General features: G+C 57.9%; 2 protein-coding genes across 2 annotated transcripts in view; one reads left to right on the top strand and one right to left on the bottom strand.

Moving 5' to 3' along the window:
* sub1b (SUB1 regulator of transcription b) overlaps window positions 1–18,574 on the bottom strand; it is a 275,625-nt gene that overhangs the window by 199,338 nt on the left and 57,713 nt on the right. The gene's annotated exons all lie outside the window — the stretch shown is intronic.
* Window positions 1–18,574, top strand: part of pdzd2 (PDZ domain containing 2) — a 48,219-nt gene that overhangs the window by 20,529 nt on the left and 9,116 nt on the right. The window contains 13 exon segments of the mRNA XM_056420008.1: window positions 2,346–2,478; window positions 2,566–2,673; window positions 3,006–3,029; window positions 3,079–3,324; window positions 3,478–3,588; window positions 6,416–6,530; window positions 6,603–6,676; window positions 6,786–6,999; window positions 7,390–7,507; window positions 17,196–17,328; window positions 17,874–17,961; window positions 18,028–18,128; window positions 18,194–18,332. Of these exon segments, the coding sequence (XP_056275983.1) occupies window positions 2,346–2,478; window positions 2,566–2,673; window positions 3,006–3,029; window positions 3,079–3,324; window positions 3,478–3,588; window positions 6,416–6,530; window positions 6,603–6,676; window positions 6,786–6,999; window positions 7,390–7,507; window positions 17,196–17,328; window positions 17,874–17,961; window positions 18,028–18,128; window positions 18,194–18,332 (1,604 nt within the window).

Genomic DNA, 18,574 nt, shown 5'->3' with positions numbered 1-18,574 from the left:
AGTCCTCAGTGTGTAGTGAGTGTGGCGTGTGTGTGTAGTGCGTGTGTAGTGCGTGTGTAGTGCGTGTGTAGTGAGTGTGTGTGTAGTGAGTGTAGTGAGTGTGGTAGGGTGTGTGTGAGGTGTGTAGTGAGGTGTGTGGGTGTGTGGTGGTGTGTGTGTGGTGGTGTGGTGGGTGTGTGTGTGTGGTGGTGTGTGTGGGTGTGGTGGTGTGTGAGTGTGTGTGTGCAGTGAGTGTGCAGTGAGTGTGTGCAGTGAGGTGTGTAGTGTGGTGAGTATTGTAGTGAGGTGTGGCGTGTGTGTAGTGAGGTGTGTGGTGCAGTGAGGGGCAGTGAGTGTAGTGTGTAGGAGGCAGGAGGTGGCGGGTGGTGTAGTGAGTGTAGTGGAGTGTGTGGTGTGTGTGTGGTGGTGTGTGAGTGAGTGTGTGAGTGTGTGTGTAGTGGTGTGGTAGTGAGTGGTGTGTGTGTGCAGTGGTGTGTGAGTGGTGAGTGTGTGTAGTGCGTGTATTATTGTGTAGTGCAGTGTGTGTAGTGAGTGTGTAGTGCAGTTAGTGGTCGTGTGTAGTGAGGTAGTGAGGTGGTGTGTGGTGTGGTGTGTAGTGTGTGTAGAGTGTGTGTGTGGTGGTGTGTGGTGAGTGTAGAGTGAGTGTGGTGGTGGTAGTGTAGTGTGTATGCGTGTGTGGTGAGGTATTGTGGTGAGTGTGGTGAGTTAGTGGTGAGTGTGTGGTGAGTGTGTGGTGTGTGTGGTGAGTGTAGTGAGTGTGTAGTGAGTGCAGTGTGTGGTGGTGTGTGAGTGTGTGTGAGGTGTGTGAGTGCGTGTGTAGTGTGGTGGCAGTGCGTGTGTGGGTGTGTGTGTGGTGGTGTGTGAGGTAGTGTGTGGTGTTATTGTGGTGAGTGTGTAGTGCGTGTGTAGTGAGTGTGGCGTGTGTGTGTAGTGCGTGTGTGTGCAGTGTGTAGTCGTGTGTGGTGTGTGGTGCAGTGTGTGGTGTGTGTGGTGGTGAGTGTGTGGTGTGTAGTGAGTGTGGTGAGTGTGTGATTGAGGTGTAGTGAGTTATTGTAGGTGGTGGAGTGTGTAGTGATGTGAGTGTGTGGAGGTGTGTGGTGCATGTGGGTGTGTGAGGCGTGTTATTGTAGTGTGTGTAGGTGGTGGTAGTGTGTGTGAAAGGTGTAGTGAGTGGTGGGTGAGGAGTGTAGGTGGGTGTAGTGAGTGAGTGTGTGTGAGGTGTGTGTGTGTAGTGTGGTGTGTGTGGTGTGCAGTGCAGGTGGTGTGTGGTGGGTGTGTAGCAGGAGTGCAGTGCAGTGGTGTGCAGTGCAGGAGGTGGTGGGTGTGGTGCATTGTGGTGTGTGGGTGAGTGTGTGTGCAGGTGAGTGAGGCAGGAGTGTGTGGTGTGTGCAGTGTGTGGAGTGGTGGTGTGTGGTGAGTGTGTAGTGAGTCATGTGAGTGGGTGTGTAGTGGTGTGTGTGTAGTGAGTGTGGTGTGGCAGTGTGGTGAGTGTGTGCAGTGAGTGTGCAGTGTGTGTAGGTGGGTGTGGTAGTGTGTGTGCAGTGAGTGTGGTGGTGAATTGTTAGTGAGTGTGTGGTGAGGTGTGTGGTGAGTGTGTAGTGGTGTGTGGGTGTGTGGTGTGCGTGTGTGGTGGTGCAGTGAGTGAGGTGGCAGGCAGGAGTGTGTGAGTGAGGTGTGTGTGAGTGACGGTGGTAGGTGTGGTGTAGTGTGTGTGTAGGTGTGTGGTGAGTGTATGGTGGGTGTGTAGTGAGTGTGTAGTGAGGTGTAGGTGGTGTAGGTGGGTGTGTAGTGAGTGCGTGTGTGGTGAGTGTGTGGTGAGTGTGTAGAGTGTGTAGTGTGTGATGAGTGTGTAGTGTGTAGTGTGTGTGGTGCGTGCAGTGAGTGCAGTGCAGTGTGGTGAGGCAGTGTGGTGAGTGCAGGCAGAAAAGGTGTGTGGTGCGTGTGTAGTGGGGTGTGTGGTGGTGGTCGTGTGGCAGGGAAAAGTGTGGTGCAGGGTGTGTAGTGGGTGTGTAGTGAGTTATTGTAGTGAGTGTGTGGTGGTGTGTGGTGTGTGTGTAGTGCAGTGGTGGTAGTGTGTGTGGAGTGGGTGTGTGGTGGTGTGTAGGTGAGTGTGTGTGTGTGGTGAGTGTGTAGTGTGTGTGTAGTGGGAGTGAGTGTGGTGAGTGTGTAGTGAGTGTGGTGTGTGTGAGTCGTGTGTGGTGGGTGTGTGGTGGTGTGGTGGGTGTGTGGTGAGGTGTGAGTGCGTGTAGTGAGTGTGTGTAGAGTGTGTAGTGTGTGTGTAGTGAGTGTGTAGTGAGTGTGTAGTGAGTGTGTAGTGCGTGTGTAGTGAGTGTGTGTGTCTTTAGGGACGGCCGCCTGCAGGCCGGAGACGAGCTGCTGATGGTCAGCGGTTTCTCTCTGCTGGGCCTCACGCACCAGGAGGCCGTGGCCACGCTGCGCTCCTCCTGTGGGCTGGTGCAGCTGGTGGTGGCCAGCAGGGTAAACACACACACACACACACACACACACACACTCAGACACACACACACACACACACACTAACTCCACGGCGTCCTGTGCCTGCAGGAGGAGTCTGACGTGGGTTTTGAGCGCTTCCCGTCCACCAGCCTGCCGGACCTGGTCAGCACCTGCAAGTCCCCCCCCCCCCAGACCTCTGCCTGCTGCCCCCACCTGGTACACTGTGTGTGTCAGTGTGTGTGTGTCAGTGTGTGTGTGTCAGTGTGTCAGTGTGTGTGTGTGTCTTAGGGCATCCTCTGCTTCATGGTTATGTGACGTAGAGTGAGACATGATCTCATGTTAACAACGAAACATCAAGAGAAGAAGATCAGCTGCTCATGTTCCAGCGAGGCGTCGCCCCCTGCTGGACGAGCACACGCGTGACGTCAACATCTGAGTGACGTCAACATTTGAGTGACGTCAACATCTGAGTGACGTCAACATCTGAGTGACGTCAACATCTGAGTGACGTCAACATCTGAGTGACGTCAACATCTGTGTGATTCCAGTTGACTGACCTGGAGAAGCCAGATGCTTCACTGACCTGGCGGAAGCCTCCCAGAGCCTGGCGGCGCCCCGAAGGCCCCCCGGCCTCAGGCTCGGTCCACACGCAGTGACCTCTACGGGAGGAACATGGCGTCCGCTCCCCTGGCGCTCTCTGACGGTGTGCCTGTCCCCTCAGGGGGGGGCGGCCGCCTGGAGTCGGTGGGCGAGGACGACGAGCTGCTGGTGGAGGGCGGCGGCGGCGAGGCGGCGGCGTGGAAGCCTCCGCCCGGACGCCGCAAGCACTCCTTACCTCAGCAGCTGGACGCCACCAGAGTGAGACAGGTGGGGACGCCTCGCCGGTAGAGCTCTGACATCAGAACCAACAACAACAACAACAAGCTGACGGGAACCTTCAGAACCTCCAACTCGCGCCGTCCTAAAGGACCAGGGCTACGAGTCTGAATCAAGTAAACAACAACAACTCTGTTGTTCCAGGACCTCGTCATGAAGAAGTCGGCCCGCTCGCTGAGCACCGTTCAAGTGGAGTCTCCATGGCGACTGGCGCAGCCGTCCATTGTCTCCAGCATCGTGCTGATGAAAGGCCCGGTGAGGCTCCGAGTGGAACTCCTCTCCTCTAAGGCTGAACCACCATGGTCCTGACCCCCGTGGTCCCGACCCCCGTGGTCCCGACCCCCGTGGTCCCGACCCCCGTGGTCCCGACCCCCCTGGTCCCGACCCCCGTGGTCCCGACCCCCGTGGTCCCGACCCCCGTGGTCCTGACCCACCGAGGAGCCTTTTTGCTTTAGGAGTTCCTCAAGGTTCTCTTTCCACCGCCTGACGGCCCATGGGCCTCAGGTTTTGCCCCTCCTGAGCCCTCGGGTGGTTTGGAGAATGTTCTCCTTGAGGCCTGAACCAGGACTAACTATAGACCTGAACCAGGCCTAACTATAGACCTGAACCAGGACTAACTATAGACCTGAACCAGGCCTAACTATAGACCTGAACCAGGACTAACTATAGACCTGAACCAGGCCTAACTATATATAGACCTGAACCAGGCCTAACTATAGACCTGAACCAGGACTAACTCTAGACCTGAACCAGGACTAACTATAGACCTGAACCAGGCCTAACTATAGACCTGAACCAGGACTAACTATAGACCTGAACCAGGCCTAACTAACTAGACCTGAACCAGCTCTAACTATAGACCTGAACCAGGCCTAACTATAGACCTGAACCAGGACTAACTATAGACCTGAACCAGGACTAACTATAGACCTGAACCAGGACTAACCATAGACCTGAACCAGGCCTAACTATAGACCTGAACCAGGCCTAACTCTAGACCTGAACCAGGCCTAACTATAGACCTGAACCAGGACAACTATAGACCTGAACCAGGCCTAACTATAGACCTGAACCAGGACTAACTATAGACCTGAACCAGGCCTAACTATAGACCTGAACCAGGACTAACTATAGACCTGAACCAGCTCTAACTATAGACCTGAACCAGTCCTAACTATAGACCTGAACCAGGCCTAACTAGACCTGAACCAGGACTAACTATAGACCTGAACCAGGCCTAACTATAGACCTGAACCAGGACTAACCATAGACCTGAACCAGGACTAACTATAGACCTGAACCAGGACTAACTATAGACCTGAACCAGGACTAACCATAGACCTGAACCTGGACTAACTATAGACCTGAACCAGTCCTAACTATATACCTGAACCAGGCCTAACTATAGACCTGAACCAGGCCTAACTATAGACCTGAACCAGGCTCAACTAGACCTGAACCAGGCCTTACCATAGACCTGAACCAGGACTAACTATAGACCTGAACCAGGACTAACTATAGACCTGAACCAGGCTTAACTATAGACCTGAACCAGGACTAACTATAGACCTGAACCAGGCCTATAGACCTGAACCAGCTCTAACTATAGACCTGAACCAGGACTAACTATAGACCTGAACCAGGCCTAACTATAGACCTGAACCAGGACTAACTATAGACCTGAACCAGGACTAACCATAGACCTGAACCAGGCCTAACTATAGACCTGAACCAGGACTAACCATAGACCTGAACCAGGCCTAACTATAGACCTGAACCAGGCCTAACTATAGACCTGAACCAGGACTAACCATAGACCTGAACCAGGCCTAACTATAGACCTGAACCAGGCCTAACTATAGACCTGAACCAGGACTAACTATAGACCTGAACCAGGCCTAACTGTAGACCTGAACCAGGCCTAACTATAGACCTGAACCAGGCCTAACTATAGACCTGAACCAGGCCTAACTATAGACCTGAACCAGGCCTAACTATAGACCTGAACCAGGCCTAACTATAGACCTGAACCAGGCATAACTATGGACCTGAACCAGGCCTAACTGTAGACCTGAACCAGGCCTAACTGTAGACCTGAACCAGGCCTAACTATAAGACCTGAACCAGGCCTAACTGTAGACCTGAACCAGGACTAACTATAGACCTGAACCAGGCCTAACTGTAGACCTGAACCAGGCCTAACTACAGACCTGAACCAGGCCTAACTAGACCTGAACCAGGCCTAACGAGACCTGAACCAGGCCTAACTACAGACCTGAACCAGGCCTAACTGTAGACCTGAACCAGGCCTAACTGTAGACCTGAACCAGGCCTAACTATAGACCTGAACCAGGCCTAACTGTAGACCTGAACCAGGCCTAACTGTAGACCTGAACCAGGCCTAACTATAGACCTGAACCAGGCCTAACTGTAGACCTGAACCAGGCCTAACTATAGACCTGAACCAGGCCTAACTATAGACCTGAACCAGGACTAACTATAGACCTGAACCAGGTCTAACTCTAGACCTGAACCAGGACTAACCATAGACCTGAACCAGGCCTAACTATAGACCTGAACCAGGACTAACTATAGACCTGAACCAGGCCTAGCTATAGACATGAACCAGGCCTAACTATAGACCTGAACCAGGCCTAACTGTAGACCTGAACCAGGACTAACTATAGACCTGAACCAGGACTAACTATAGACCTGAACCAGGCCTAACTCTAGACCTGAACCAGGACTAACTATAGACCTGAACCAGGCCTAACTATAGACCTGAACCAGGCCTAACTGTAGACCTGAACCAGGCCTAACTATAGACCTGAACCAGGCCTAACTGTAGACCTGAACCAGGTCTAACTATAGACCTGAACCAGGCCTAACTGTAGACCTGAACCAGGTCTAACTGTAGACCTGAACCAGGCCTAACTGTAGACCTGAACCAGGCCTAACTATAGACCTGAACCAGGCCTAACTCTAGACCTGAACCAGGCCTAACTATAGACCTGAACCAGGCATAACTGTTGTATGTATGTGTCGCTGACCTCCTGTCTGACATGAGGTCTACATGTCTCAGGGTCTAGGATTCAGTATCGTTGGGGGGCAGGACTCGGCCCGCGGTCAGATGGGGATCTTTGTCAAAACCATCTTCCTTCACGGAGCTGCGGCGGCCGACGGGCGCCTGAAGGAAGGTAAGGCCTCCGACCTTCATCCATGACCTCCATGTACGCCGCCACGTGTCTGATGGGGTGCTTCCTGTGCAGGGGACGAGGTCCTGGAGGTCAACGGGGAGTCCCTCCAAGGACTCACGCACCAGCAGGCCATCCAGACCTTCAAGGTAGGTTCTGTCTAAGGGTCAAAGGTCAACGTGTTCTGTGTGTGTGACCTCACGCGTGGTTCATTCTGGATAACATCCTACTAACAGCTGCTTCCTGTTGGTCCCACAGCAGCTGAAGAAAGGCGTGGTGACGCTGACCATCCGGACCCGGCTGCGCAGCCCCAGCCTGACCCCCACCCTGCTGAGCCGCTCCAACTCGCCCAACTCCAACACCAGCGGGGGGACCCCCGTCGCCTCCGGGGGGGAGGAGGCCGAGGGGCACAGGGGCCCCCCCGGTCCTGGTCCCAAGGACTGCATCATCATGGAGGTCACACTCAATAAAGGTTGGCTGAGACATTCCACTTCCTGTTTGGAGATATCCTGCAGTGTCTTTTCTGAAATATTTATATATATATATATATATATATAGTTCTATGTATATTAGTTTTTTTGTATTCATGTACACATTATGTAATTTCATTGTCTTCCATCTTGTGTGCGTAAACAAAAGTCCCTGATCGTTATTTTTTAGTTATTTCCTCCTTTCATCAGTGCAAAACAGACTCTCTGGCTCCCTCGTGTGTCTGAAAGGGGAACTACAGGTGTAGATGTTACAGAAACTGGACATGGTGTCCGTATGAATGACATATTCAGAGTTTACAAGGAGGTCTTTGTTTGCAGTGACGTCTAACCTGATATTTTTGTTGTTATTGCATTTTATTGTATGTCTTTAGAGCCCAGTGTTGGTCTGGGGATCGGGGTTTGCTGTCTGACCCTGGAGAACTCTGCTCCTGGCATCTACATCCACAGCCTGGCGCTGGGCTCTGTGGCCAAGATGGACAGCAGGCTTAGGTAGGTCAGTGGGGGAACCGGGCTCTGTTCATGAGGGTCAGAGGGGGACCCGGCTCTGTTCATGAGGGTCAGTGGGGGAACCGGGCTCTGTTCATGAGGGTCAGAGGGGGAACCGGGCTCTGTTCATGAGGGTCAGTGGGGGAACCGGGCTCTGTTCATGAGGGTCAGATGGGGACCCGGCTCTGTTCATGAGGGTCAGTGGGGGAACCAGGCTCTGTTCATGAGGGTCAGTGGGGGAACCCGGCTCTGTTCATGAGGGTCAGTGGGGGAACCGGGCTCTATTCATGAGGGTCAGTGGGGGAACCGGGCTCTGTTCATGAGGGTCAGTGGGGGAACCGGGCTCTGTTCATGAGGGTCAGAGGGGGAACCGGGCTCTGTTCATGAGGGTCAGTGGGGGAACCGGGCTCTATTCATGAGGGTCAGTGGGGGAACCGGGCTCTGTTCATGAGGGTCAGAGGGGGAACCGGGCTCTGTTCATGAGGGTCAGTGGGGGAACCAGGCTCTGTTCATGAGGGTCAGTGGGGGAACCGGGCTCTGTTCATGAGGGTCAGTGGGGGAACCAGGCTCTGTTCATGAGGGTCAGTGGGGGAACCCGGCTCTGTTCATGAGGGTCAGTGGGGGAACCGGGCTCTGTTCATGAGGGTCAGAGGGGGACCAGGCTCTGTTCATGAGGGTCAGAGGGGGAACCAGGCTCTATTCATGAGGGTCAGAGGGGACCCGGGCTCTGTTAATGAGGGTCAGAGGGGGAACCGGGCTCTGTTCATGAGGGTCAGAGGGGGAACCAGGCTCTATTCATGAGGGTCAGAGGGGGACCGGGCTCTATTCATGAGGGTCAGAGGGGGACCGGGCTCTATTCATGAGGGTCAGAGGGGACCCGGGCTCTGTTAATGAGGGTCAGAGGGGGACCCGGGCTCTGTTCATGAGGGTCAGAGGGGAAACCAGGCTCTATTCATGAGGGTCAGAGGGGGACCGGGCTCTATTCATGAGGGTCAGAGGGGGACCGGGCTCTATTCATGAGGGTCAGAGGGGACCCGGGCTCTGTTCATGAGGGTCAGAGGGGGACCAGGCTCTGTTCATGAGGGTCAGAGGGGGAACCGGGCTCTGTTCATGAGGGTCAGAGGGGACCCGGGCTCTGTTCATGAGGGTCAGAGGGGGACCGGGCTCTGTTCATGAGGGTCAGAGGGGGACCGGGCTCTGTTCATGAGGGTCAGAGGGGGACCAGGCTCTGTTCATGAGGGTCAGAGGGGGAACCGGGCTCTGTTCATGAGGGTCAGAGGGGGACCCGGGCTCTGTTCATGAGGGTCAGAAGGGGACCGGGCTCTGTTCATGAGGGTCAGAGGGAACCGGGCTCTGTTCATGAGGGTCAGAGGGGGACCCGGGCTCTGTTCATGAGGGTCAGAGGGGGACCGGGCTCTGTTCATGAAGGTCAGAGGGGGACCCGGGCTCTATTCATGAGGGTCAGAGGGGGACCGCTGTTCATGAGGGTCAGAGGGGGACCAGGCTCTGTTCATGAGGGTCAGAGGGGACCGGGCTCTGTTCATGAGGGTCAGTGGGGACCGGGCTCTGTTCATGAGTGTCAGTGGGGACCGGGCTCTGTTCATGAGGGTCAGTGGGGAACCGGCTCTGTTCATGAGGTCAGAGGGGAACCAGGCTCTGTTCATGAGGGTCAGAGGGGGACCAGGCTCTGTTCATGAGGGTCAGAGGGGACCGGGCTCTGTTCATGAGGGTCAGTGGGGGACCGGGCTCTGTTCATGAGGGTCAGAGGGGGACCAGGCTCTGTTCATGAGGGTCAGTGGGGGCCGGCTCTGCTCATGAGGGTCAGTGGGGGACCGGGCTCTGTTCATGAGGGTCAGAGGGGGACCAGGCTCTGTTCATGAGGGTCAGAGGGGGACCGGGCTCTGTTCATGAGGGTCAGAGGGGGACCGGGCTCTGTTCATGAGGGTCAGAGGGGACCGGGCTCTGTTCATGAGGGTCAGAGGGGGACCGGGCTCTATGAGGGCAGAGGGGAACCGGCTCTATTCATGAGGGTTCATGCATGAGGTCAGAGGGGAAACCGGGCTCTATTCATGAGGGTCAGAGGGGGAACCGGGCTCTATTCATGAGGGTCAGAGGGGGACCGGGCTCTGTTCATGAGGGTCAGAGGGGGAACCGGGCTCTATTCATGAGGGTCAGAGGGGGACCGGGCTCTGTTCATGAGGGTCAGAGGGGGACCGGCTCTGTTCATGAGGGTCAGAGGGGGAACCGGGCTCTGTTCATGAGGTCAGAGGGGAACGGGGCTCTGTTGATGAGGGTCAGAGGGGACCGGGCTCTGTTCATGAGGGTCAGAGGGGGACCAGGCTCTGTTCATGAGGGTCAGAGGGGGACCGGGCTGTTCATGAGGGTCAGAGGGGGACCAGGCTCTGTTCATGAGGGTCAGAGGGGGAACTCTGTTCATGAGGGTCAGAGGGGGAACCGGGCTCTGTTCATGAGGGTCAGAGGGGAACCTCTGTTCATGAGGGTCAGAGGGGGAACCGGGCTCTGTTCATGAGGGTCAGAGGGGAACCGGGCTCTGTTCATGAGGGTCAGAGGGGGACCAGGCTCTGTTCATGAGGGTCAGAGGGGGACCAGGCTCTGTTCATGAGGGTCAGAGGGGGACCAGGCTCTGTTCATGAGGGTCAGAGGGGGACCCGGGCTCTGTTCATGAGGGTCAGAGGGGGACCGGCTCTGTTCATGAGGGTCAGAGGGGGACCAGGCTCTGTTCATGAGGGTCAGAGGGGGACCAGGCTCTGTTCAGAGGGTCAGAGGTCAGAGGACCGGCTCTGTTCATGAGGGTCAGAGGGAACCGGGCTCTGTTCATGAGGTCAGAGGGGAACCGGGCTCTGTTCATGAGGGTCAGAGGGGACCGGGCTCTGCTCATGAGGGTCAGAGGGGGACCGGGCTCTGTTCATGAGGGTCAGAGGGGAACCGGGCTCTGTTCATGAGGGTCAGAGGGGGACCAGGCTCTGTTCATGAGGGTCAGAGGGGGACCGGGCTCTGTTCATGAGGGTCAGAGGGGGACCAGGCTCTGTTCATGAGGGTCAGAGGGGGACCAGGCTCTGTTCATGAGGGTCAGAAGGGCAGGCTCTGTTCATGAGGGGACCGGGCTCTGTTCAGAGGGGAACCGGCTCTGTTCATGAGGGTCAGAGGGGGACCAGGCTCTGTTCATGAGGGTCAGAGGGGGACCCGGGCTCTGTTCATGAGGGTCAGAGGGGGAACCGGGCTCTGTTCATGAGGGTCAGAGGGGGACCCGGGCTCTGTTCATGAGGGTCAGAGGGGGAACCGGGCTCTGTTCATGAGGGTCAGAGGGGGACCGGGCTCTATTCATGAGGGTCAGAGGGGGACCAGGCTCTGTTCATGAGGGTCAGAGGGGACCGGGCTCTGTTCATGAGGGCCGAGGGACCGGCTCTGTTCATGAGGTCAGTGGGGAACCGGGCTCTGTCCATGAGGGACAGTGGGGAACTGGGCTCTGTTCATGAGGTCAGAGGACCAGGCATGAGGGTCAGGGACCAGGCCTGTCTCATGAGGGTCAGAGGGGACCAGGCTCTGTTCATGAGGTCAGAGGGGACCGGGCTCTGTTCATGAGGTCAGTGGGGAACCGGCTCTCTGTTCATGAGGGTCAGAGGGGGACCAGGCTCTGTTCATGAGGGTCAGAGGGGGACCGGGCTCTGTTCATGAGGGTCAGAGGGGACCCGGCTCTGTTCATGAGGGTCAGAGGGGACCGGGCTCTGTTCATGAGGGTCAGAGGGGAACCGGGCTCTGTTCATGAGGGTCAGAGGGGGAACCGGGCTCTGTTCATGAGGGTCAGTGGGGGACCGGGCTCTGTTCATGAGGGTCAGAGGGGACCGGGCTCTATTCATGAGGGTCAGAGGACCGGCTCTGTTCATGAGATGAGGGTCAGAGGGGAACTGGCTCTGTTCATGAGGGTCAGAGGGGACCCGGGCTCTGTTCATGAGGTCAGAGGGGGACCCGGGCTCTGTTCATGAGGGTCAGAGGGGGACCAGGCTCTGTTCATGAGGGTCAGAGGGGGACCGGGCTCTGTTCATGAGGGTCAGAGGGGGACCCGGGCTCTGTTCATGAGGGTCAGAGGGGACCAGGCTCTGTTCATGAGGGTCAGAGGGGACCGGCTCTGTTCATGAGGTCAGTGAGGACGGGCTCAGGGTCGGGCTCTGTTCATGAGGGTCAGAGGGGACCGGGCTCTGTTCATGAGGTCAGAGGGGACGGGCTCTGTTCATGAGGTCAGAGGGACCGGCTCTGTTCATGAGGGTCAGAGGGGACCGGGCTCTGTTCATGAGGTCAGAGGGGACCAGGCTCTGTTCATGAGGGTCAGAGGGGACCGGGCTCTGTTCATGAGGTCAGAGGGGACCAGGCTCTGTTCATGAGGGTCAGAGGGGGACCAGGCTCTGTTCATGAGGGTCAGAGGGGGAACCGGGCTCTGTTCATGAGGGTCAGAGGGAACCAGGCTCTGTTCATGAGGTCAGAGGGGGACGGGCTCTGTTCATGAGGGTCAGAGGGGACCGGGCTCTGTTCATGAGGGTCAGAGGGGACGGGCTCTGTTCATGAGGTCAGAGGGGACCGGGCTCTGTTCATGAGGGTCAGAGGGGAACCGGGCTCTGTTCATGAGGGTCAGAGGGGAACCGGGCTCTGTTCATGAGGGTCAGAGGGGACCGGGCTCTGTTCATGAGGGTCAGAGGGGACCGGGCTCTGTTCATGAGGGTCAGAGGGGACCGGGCTCTGTTCATGAGGTCAGAGGGGGACCGGGCTCTGTTCATGAGGGTCAGAGGGGACCGGGCTCTGTTCATGAGGGTCAGTGGGGGACCGGGCTCTGTTCATGAGGGTCAGAGGGGACCGGCTCTGTTCATGAGGGTCAGAGGGGACCGGGCTCTGTTCATGAGGGTCAGAGGGACCGGGCTCTGTTCATGAGGTCAGAGGGGAACCGGGCTCTGTTCATGAGGGTCAGTGGGGAACTGGGCTCTGTTCATGAGGGTCAGAGGGGGACCAGGCTCTGTTCATGAGGGTCAGAGGGGACCGGGCTCTGTTCATGAGGGTCAGAGGGGACCGGGCTCTGTTCATGAGGGTCAGAGGGGACCGGGCTCTGTTCATGAGGGTCAGAGGGGACCGGGCTCTGTTCATGAGGGTCAGTGGGGGCCCGGGCTCTGCTCATGAGGGTCAGTGGGGGACCGGGCTCTGCTCATGAGGGTCAGTGGGGGACCGGGCTCTGTTCATGAGGTCAGTGGGGACCGGGCTCTGTTCATGAGGTCAGAGGGGACCGGGCTCTGTTCATGAGGGTCAGAGGGGACCGGGCTCTGTTCATGAGGGTCAGAGGGGGACCGGGCTCTGTTCATGAGGGTCAGTGGGGGAACCGGGCTCTGTTCATGAGGGTCAGAGGGGGACCAGGCTCTGTTCATGAGGGTCAGAGGGGGACCGGGCTCTGTTCATGAGGGTCAGAGGGGGACCAGGCTCTGTTCATGAGGGTCAGAGGGGGCACCGGGCTCTGTTCATGAGGTCAGAGGGACCGGGCTCTGTTCATGAGGGTCAGAGGGACCGGGCTCTGTTCATGAGGGTCAGAGGGGACCGGGCTCTGTTCATGAGGTCAGAGGGACCGGGCTCTGTTCATGAGGGTCAGAGGACCGGGCTCTGTTCATGAGGGTCAGAGGACCGGCTCTGTTCATGAGGGTCAGAGGGGACCGGGCTCTGTTCATGAGGGTCAGAGGGGACCGGGCTCTGTTCATGAGGGTCAGAGGGGACCGGGCTCTGTTCATGAGGGTCAGTGGGGACCGGGCTCTGTTCATGAGGGTCAGAGGGGGACCAGGCTCTGTTCATGAGGGTCAGTGGGGGACCGGGCTCTGTTCATGAGGGTCAGAGGGGGACCGGGCTCTGTTCATGAGGGTCAGAGGGGACCGGGCTCTGTTCATGAGGGTCAGAGGGGACCGGGCTCTGTTCATGAGGGTCAGAGGGGGACCAGGCTCTGTTCATGAGGGTCAGAGGGGACCGGGCTCTGTTCATGAGGGTCAGAGGGGGAACCAGGCTCTATTCATGAGGGTCAGAGGGGGACCGGGCTCTATTCATGAGGGTCAGAGGGGACCCGGGCTCTGTTCATGAGGGTCAGAGGGGGACCAGGCTCTGTTCATGAGGGTCAGAGGGGGACCGGGCTCTGTTCATGAGGGTCAGAGGGACCAGGCTCTGTTCATGAGGGTCAGAAGGGGACCGGGCTCTGTTCATGAGGGTCAGAGGGGGACCGGGCTCTGTTCATGAGGGTCAGAGGGGGAACCGGGCTCTGTTCATGAGGGTCAGTGGGGGACCGGGCTCTGCTCATGAGGGTCAGAGGGGGACCGGGCTCTGTTCATGAGGGTCAGAGGGGACCGGGCTCTGCTCATGAGGGTCAGTGGGGACCGGGCTCTGCTCATGAGGGTCAGTGGGGGACCGGGCTCTGTTCATCAGAATCAGAAACAGTTTTATTGCCAGGAATGTTTACACAAACGAGGAATTTTTTTTGGTGGAAGGTGCAACATTTGGACATGACAAACAAACAACAATCAACACGACAGAAAGACAACAAGTAATGTGAAAGTGTTTGGGTGTGTGCTTCAAGTGGTGTGTTTTAGTTAAAAGTGTATGTTGTAAGTGTGCATGCAAATAAAGTGGCATGTGTGTGGAGGAGGCTCAAGTTAAAGTGCATGTTAAAGTGACGTGTGTGGAGGAGGGAAGAAGAAGGAGGAGGAGGGAGGAGGGTGGAAGAGGAAGAGGAAGGAGCGGGAAGAAGGAGGAGAGAGGAAGGAAGAAGAGGTGGTAGTCCTGGGGTGACAGTCAGTCAGTCCGGGTTCCATTGATGAGCCCGACTGCCGACGGAAAAAGCTTTGGTGTGGCGGGTGGTCTTTGTCATGATGGACCGCAGCCTCCTCCCGAGGAGGGACTCGAACAGGGAGTGTCCAGGGTGGGAGGGTCAGCGACAATCTTTCTGGCCGCTTCAGTGACCTGGAAGTGAACAGGACCTGGAGGAAGGCAGATTGCAGCCGATAACCCTCTCTCGGCCGACGGGATGATGCTCTGCAGCTGCACTTGTCTTTGGCTGTGGCTGCAGGGTGCCAGACGGTGATGGAGGAGCAGATGATGGACTCAACGATGGCCGTGTAGAATTGTACCATCATCTTCCCTGGCAGGTTGAATTTCCTCAGAGGGTCAGAGGGGACCGGGCTCTGCTCATGAGGGTCAGAGGGGGACCAGGCTCTGTTCATGAGGGTCAGAGGGGACCGGGCTCTGTTCATGAGGGTCAGAGGGGAACCGGGCTCTGTTCATGAGGGTCAGAGGGGGAACCGGGCTCTGTTCATGAGGGTCAGTGGGGGACCGGGCTCTGTTCATGAGGGTCAGTGGGGGACCGGGCTCTGTTCATGAGGGTCAGTGGGGACCGGGCTCTGTTCATGAGGGTCAGTGGGGACCGGGCTCTGTTCATGAGGGTCAGAGGGGACCGGGCTCTGTTCATGAGGGTCAGAGGGGACCGGGCTCTGTTCATGAGGGTCAGTGGGGGACCGGGCTCTGCTCATGAGGGTCAGAGGGGGAACCGGGCTCTGTTCATGAGGGTCAGTGGGGACCGGGCTCTGTTCATGAGGGTCAGTGGGGGACCGGGCTCTGTTCATGAGGGTCAGTGGGGGACCGGGCTCTGCTCATGAGGGTCAGTGGGGGACCGGGCTCTGCTCATGAGGGTCAGTGGGGGAACCGGGCTCTGTTCATGAGGGTCAGAGGGGGAACCGGGCTCTGTTCATGAGGGTCAGAGGGGGAACCGGGCTCTGTTCATGAGGGTCAGTGGGGGACCGGGCTCTGTTCATGAGGGTCAGTGGGGCCCTAGGCTCTGTTCATGAGGGTCAGAGGGGGAACCGGGCTCTGTTCATGAGGGTCAGAGGGGGACCGGGCTCTGTTCATGAGGGTCAGAGGGGAACCGGGCTCTGTTCATGAGGGTCAGTGGGGGAACCGGGCTCTGTTCATGAGGGTCAGAGGGGGAACCGGGCTCTGTTCATGAGGGTCAGTGGGGGAACCGGGCTCTGTTCATGAGGGTCAGTGGGGACCGGGCTCTGTTCATGAGGGTCAGTGGGGGACCGGGCTCTGCTCATGAGGGTCAGTGGGGACCGGGCTCTGTTCATGAGGGTCAGAGGGGACCGGGCTCTGTTCATGAGGTCAGAGGGGGCGACCGGGCTCTGTTCATGAGGGTCAGTGGGGACCGGGCTCTGTTCATGAGGGTCAGTGGGGACCGGGCTCTGTTCATGAGGTCAGAGGGGGAACCGGGCTCTGTTCATGAGGGTCAGTGGGGGACCGGGCTCTGTTCATGAGGGTCAGTGGGGGACCGGGCTCTGTTCATGAGGGTCAGAGGGGACCGGGCTCTGTTCATGAGGGTCAGAGGGGACCGGGCTCTGTTCATGAGGGTCAGAGGGGACCGGGCTCTGTTCATGAGGGTCAGTGGGGGACCGGGCTCTGCTCATGAGGGTCAGAGGGGGAACCGGGCTCTGTTCATGAGGGTCAGAGGGGACCGGGCTCTGTTCATGAGGGTCAGTGGGGGACCGGGCTCTGTTCATGAGGGTCAGAGGGGACCGGGCTCTGTTCATGAGGGTCAGTGGGGACCGGGCTCTGTTCATGAGGGTCAGTGGGGGACCGGGCTCTGCTCATGAGGGTCAGTGGGGGAACCGGGCTCTGTTCATGAGGGTCAGTGGGGGACCGGGCTCTGTTCATGAGGGTCAGAGGGGACCGGGCTCTGTTCATGAGGGTCAGAGGGGACCGGGCTCTGTTCATGAGGGTCAGTGGGGGACCGGGCTCTGTTCATGAGGGTCAGTGGGGGAACCGGGCTCTGTTCATGAGGGTCAGTGGGGACCGGGCTCTGTCCATGAGGGTCAGTGGGGACCGGGCTCTGTCCATGAGGGTCAGTGGGGACCCGGCTCTGTTCATGAGGTCCAGTGGGGAACCGGGCTCTGTTCATGAGGTCAGAGGGGAACCGGCTCTGTTCATGAGGGTCAGAGGGGACCGGGCTCTGTTCATGAGGGTCAGAGGGGGACCGGGCTCTGTTCATGAGGGTCAGAGGGGGACCAGGCTCTGTTCATGAGGGTCAGAGGGGGAACCGGGCTCTGTTCATGAGGGTCAGAGGGGGACCGGGCTCTGTTCATGAGGGTCAGAGGGGACCGGGCTCTGTTCATGAGGGTCAGAGGGGAACCGGGCTCTGTTCATGAGGGTCAGAGGGGAACCGGGCTCTGTTCATGAGGGTCAGAGGGGGAACCGGGCTCTGTTCATGAGGGTCAGAGGGGACCGGGCTCTGTTCATGAGGGTCAGTGGGGGACCGGGCTCTGTTCATGAGGGTCAGAGGGGGACCAGGCTCTGTTCATGAGGGTCAGAGGGGACCGGGCTCTGTTCATGAGGGTCAGAGGGGAACCGGGCTCTGTTCATGAGGGTCAGAGGGGAACCGGGCTCTGTTCATGAGGGTCAGAGGGGAACCGGGCTCTGTTCATGAGGGTCAGAGGGGGAACCGGGCTCTGTTCATGAGGGTCAGAGGGGAACCGGGCTCTGTTCATGAGGGTCAGAGGGGGAACCGGGCTCTGTTCATGAGGGTCAGAGGGGGAACCGGGCTCATGTTTCTCTATGATGTATGGGACCCTGTTCAAAGAGGTCTCTGACGGTGCCTGTGCTCCTCCAACAGTCGTGGGGATCAGATCCTGGAGGTGGACTCGGTCAGTCTCCGTCACGCCGCTCTCGGCGAGGCCTACGCCATCCTCAGGGAATGTGGCCCTGGACCGGTCAGCCTCATCATCAGCAGGCACCCCAACCCCAAGGTAGGAGCCTCCAGGAAGTGCTCCACAGGGGGCCACTGCCTCTTCTGGACGGCCTTGGGGTCTGGATGGAGCTGTTGGGCCTGGTGGTCTTCCTGCACAATGAGTCCTCTCTGATGGATCAGTCTTCCAGGGGGATGTTCTCACCGTCGGACTGCGGGCTTCAAGAATACTGTTTGACATTTTGACTGTGAAGCTGCCGTTAGCAGCTAGCATGCTCGGTAGCTTCTTTAGCAAGATGCATCTGTAATTCATTGATCGGGATGCTCAGGCTGGCTCGTGAACAACAGGCGTGTTTGTAGTGTCCCGAATGGAGGATGTCACATAGAGGATGTCTTCGACTCCAACGCTGTGAACCAGAGGAGTCGCCCCCTGCTGGTCAATCCTCATAGGAGCCACCATGTTGTTAGGTTTTAGATATTAGTCCTGGTGCATATTCTATCTTTCCTTCTGTACATTGTTATTTGAATCTGTCCGCATGCCTTCATGACTGTGAAAGTCCAGCCCAGCGTTGCTCCAGGTTCCCGGTCCTGATGCTCTCTCCTCAGGTCTCGGAGCAGGAGATGGACCAGGTCATAGCTCGATCCACACTGCGCGACAAAACCAGCAAACCCCGACCTCCACCCCACCCCCAAGGTCTGATCGCGTCACCACACATCGTACAGACGTCTCCAGGTGAGTGCTAAAGGTTGTGATGTGCAGGTCCGTCCTGTAAGACCCACCCAGCGCCGAAGGACCGGCAGGGAGACGGGTCCCCGGCCCTCAGCTGGACCATGAAGAGGTTCCTGGAGCCCGCCAGTCGGGTACGTTTGAGGCCCGCGGCTTCCTTCCACTGGCGGCGCTGTGTTGATGTCCTCCGTGTCCTCAGCAGGGCTCCCTGAGCTCAGAGACGGAGTTGTCCCAGTACTTCTCCTCCCAGTCGGTGCTCATGGGCGCCAACAGCGAGGCGGCGCTGCCCCAGAGGAGCTGCAGCGCCTCCATGGACGACAGCTCGCCACGGCCGCCGGGTACCGGGAACGTGGCGTCTGGGGGTCTGGGACTGAGGGTTCTGGGACTGAGGGTTCTGATACTGGGGACTGAGGGTTCTGGGGACTGAAGGGTCTGGGACTGAGGGTTCTGATACTGGGGACTGAGGGTTCTGGGACTGAGGACTGAGGGTTCTGGGACTGAGGGTTCTGATACTGGGGACTGAGGGTTCTGGGACTGAGGACTGAGGGGTCTGGGACTGAGGGTTCTGATACTGGGGACT

Source organism: Pseudoliparis swirei, chromosome 7, assembly GCF_029220125.1.
Source record: "Pseudoliparis swirei isolate HS2019 ecotype Mariana Trench chromosome 7, NWPU_hadal_v1, whole genome shotgun sequence".
NCBI classification, from domain to species: domain Eukaryota; kingdom Metazoa; phylum Chordata; class Actinopteri; order Perciformes; family Liparidae; genus Pseudoliparis; species Pseudoliparis swirei.
This window is presented reverse-complemented; position numbering and strand designations above follow the sequence as displayed.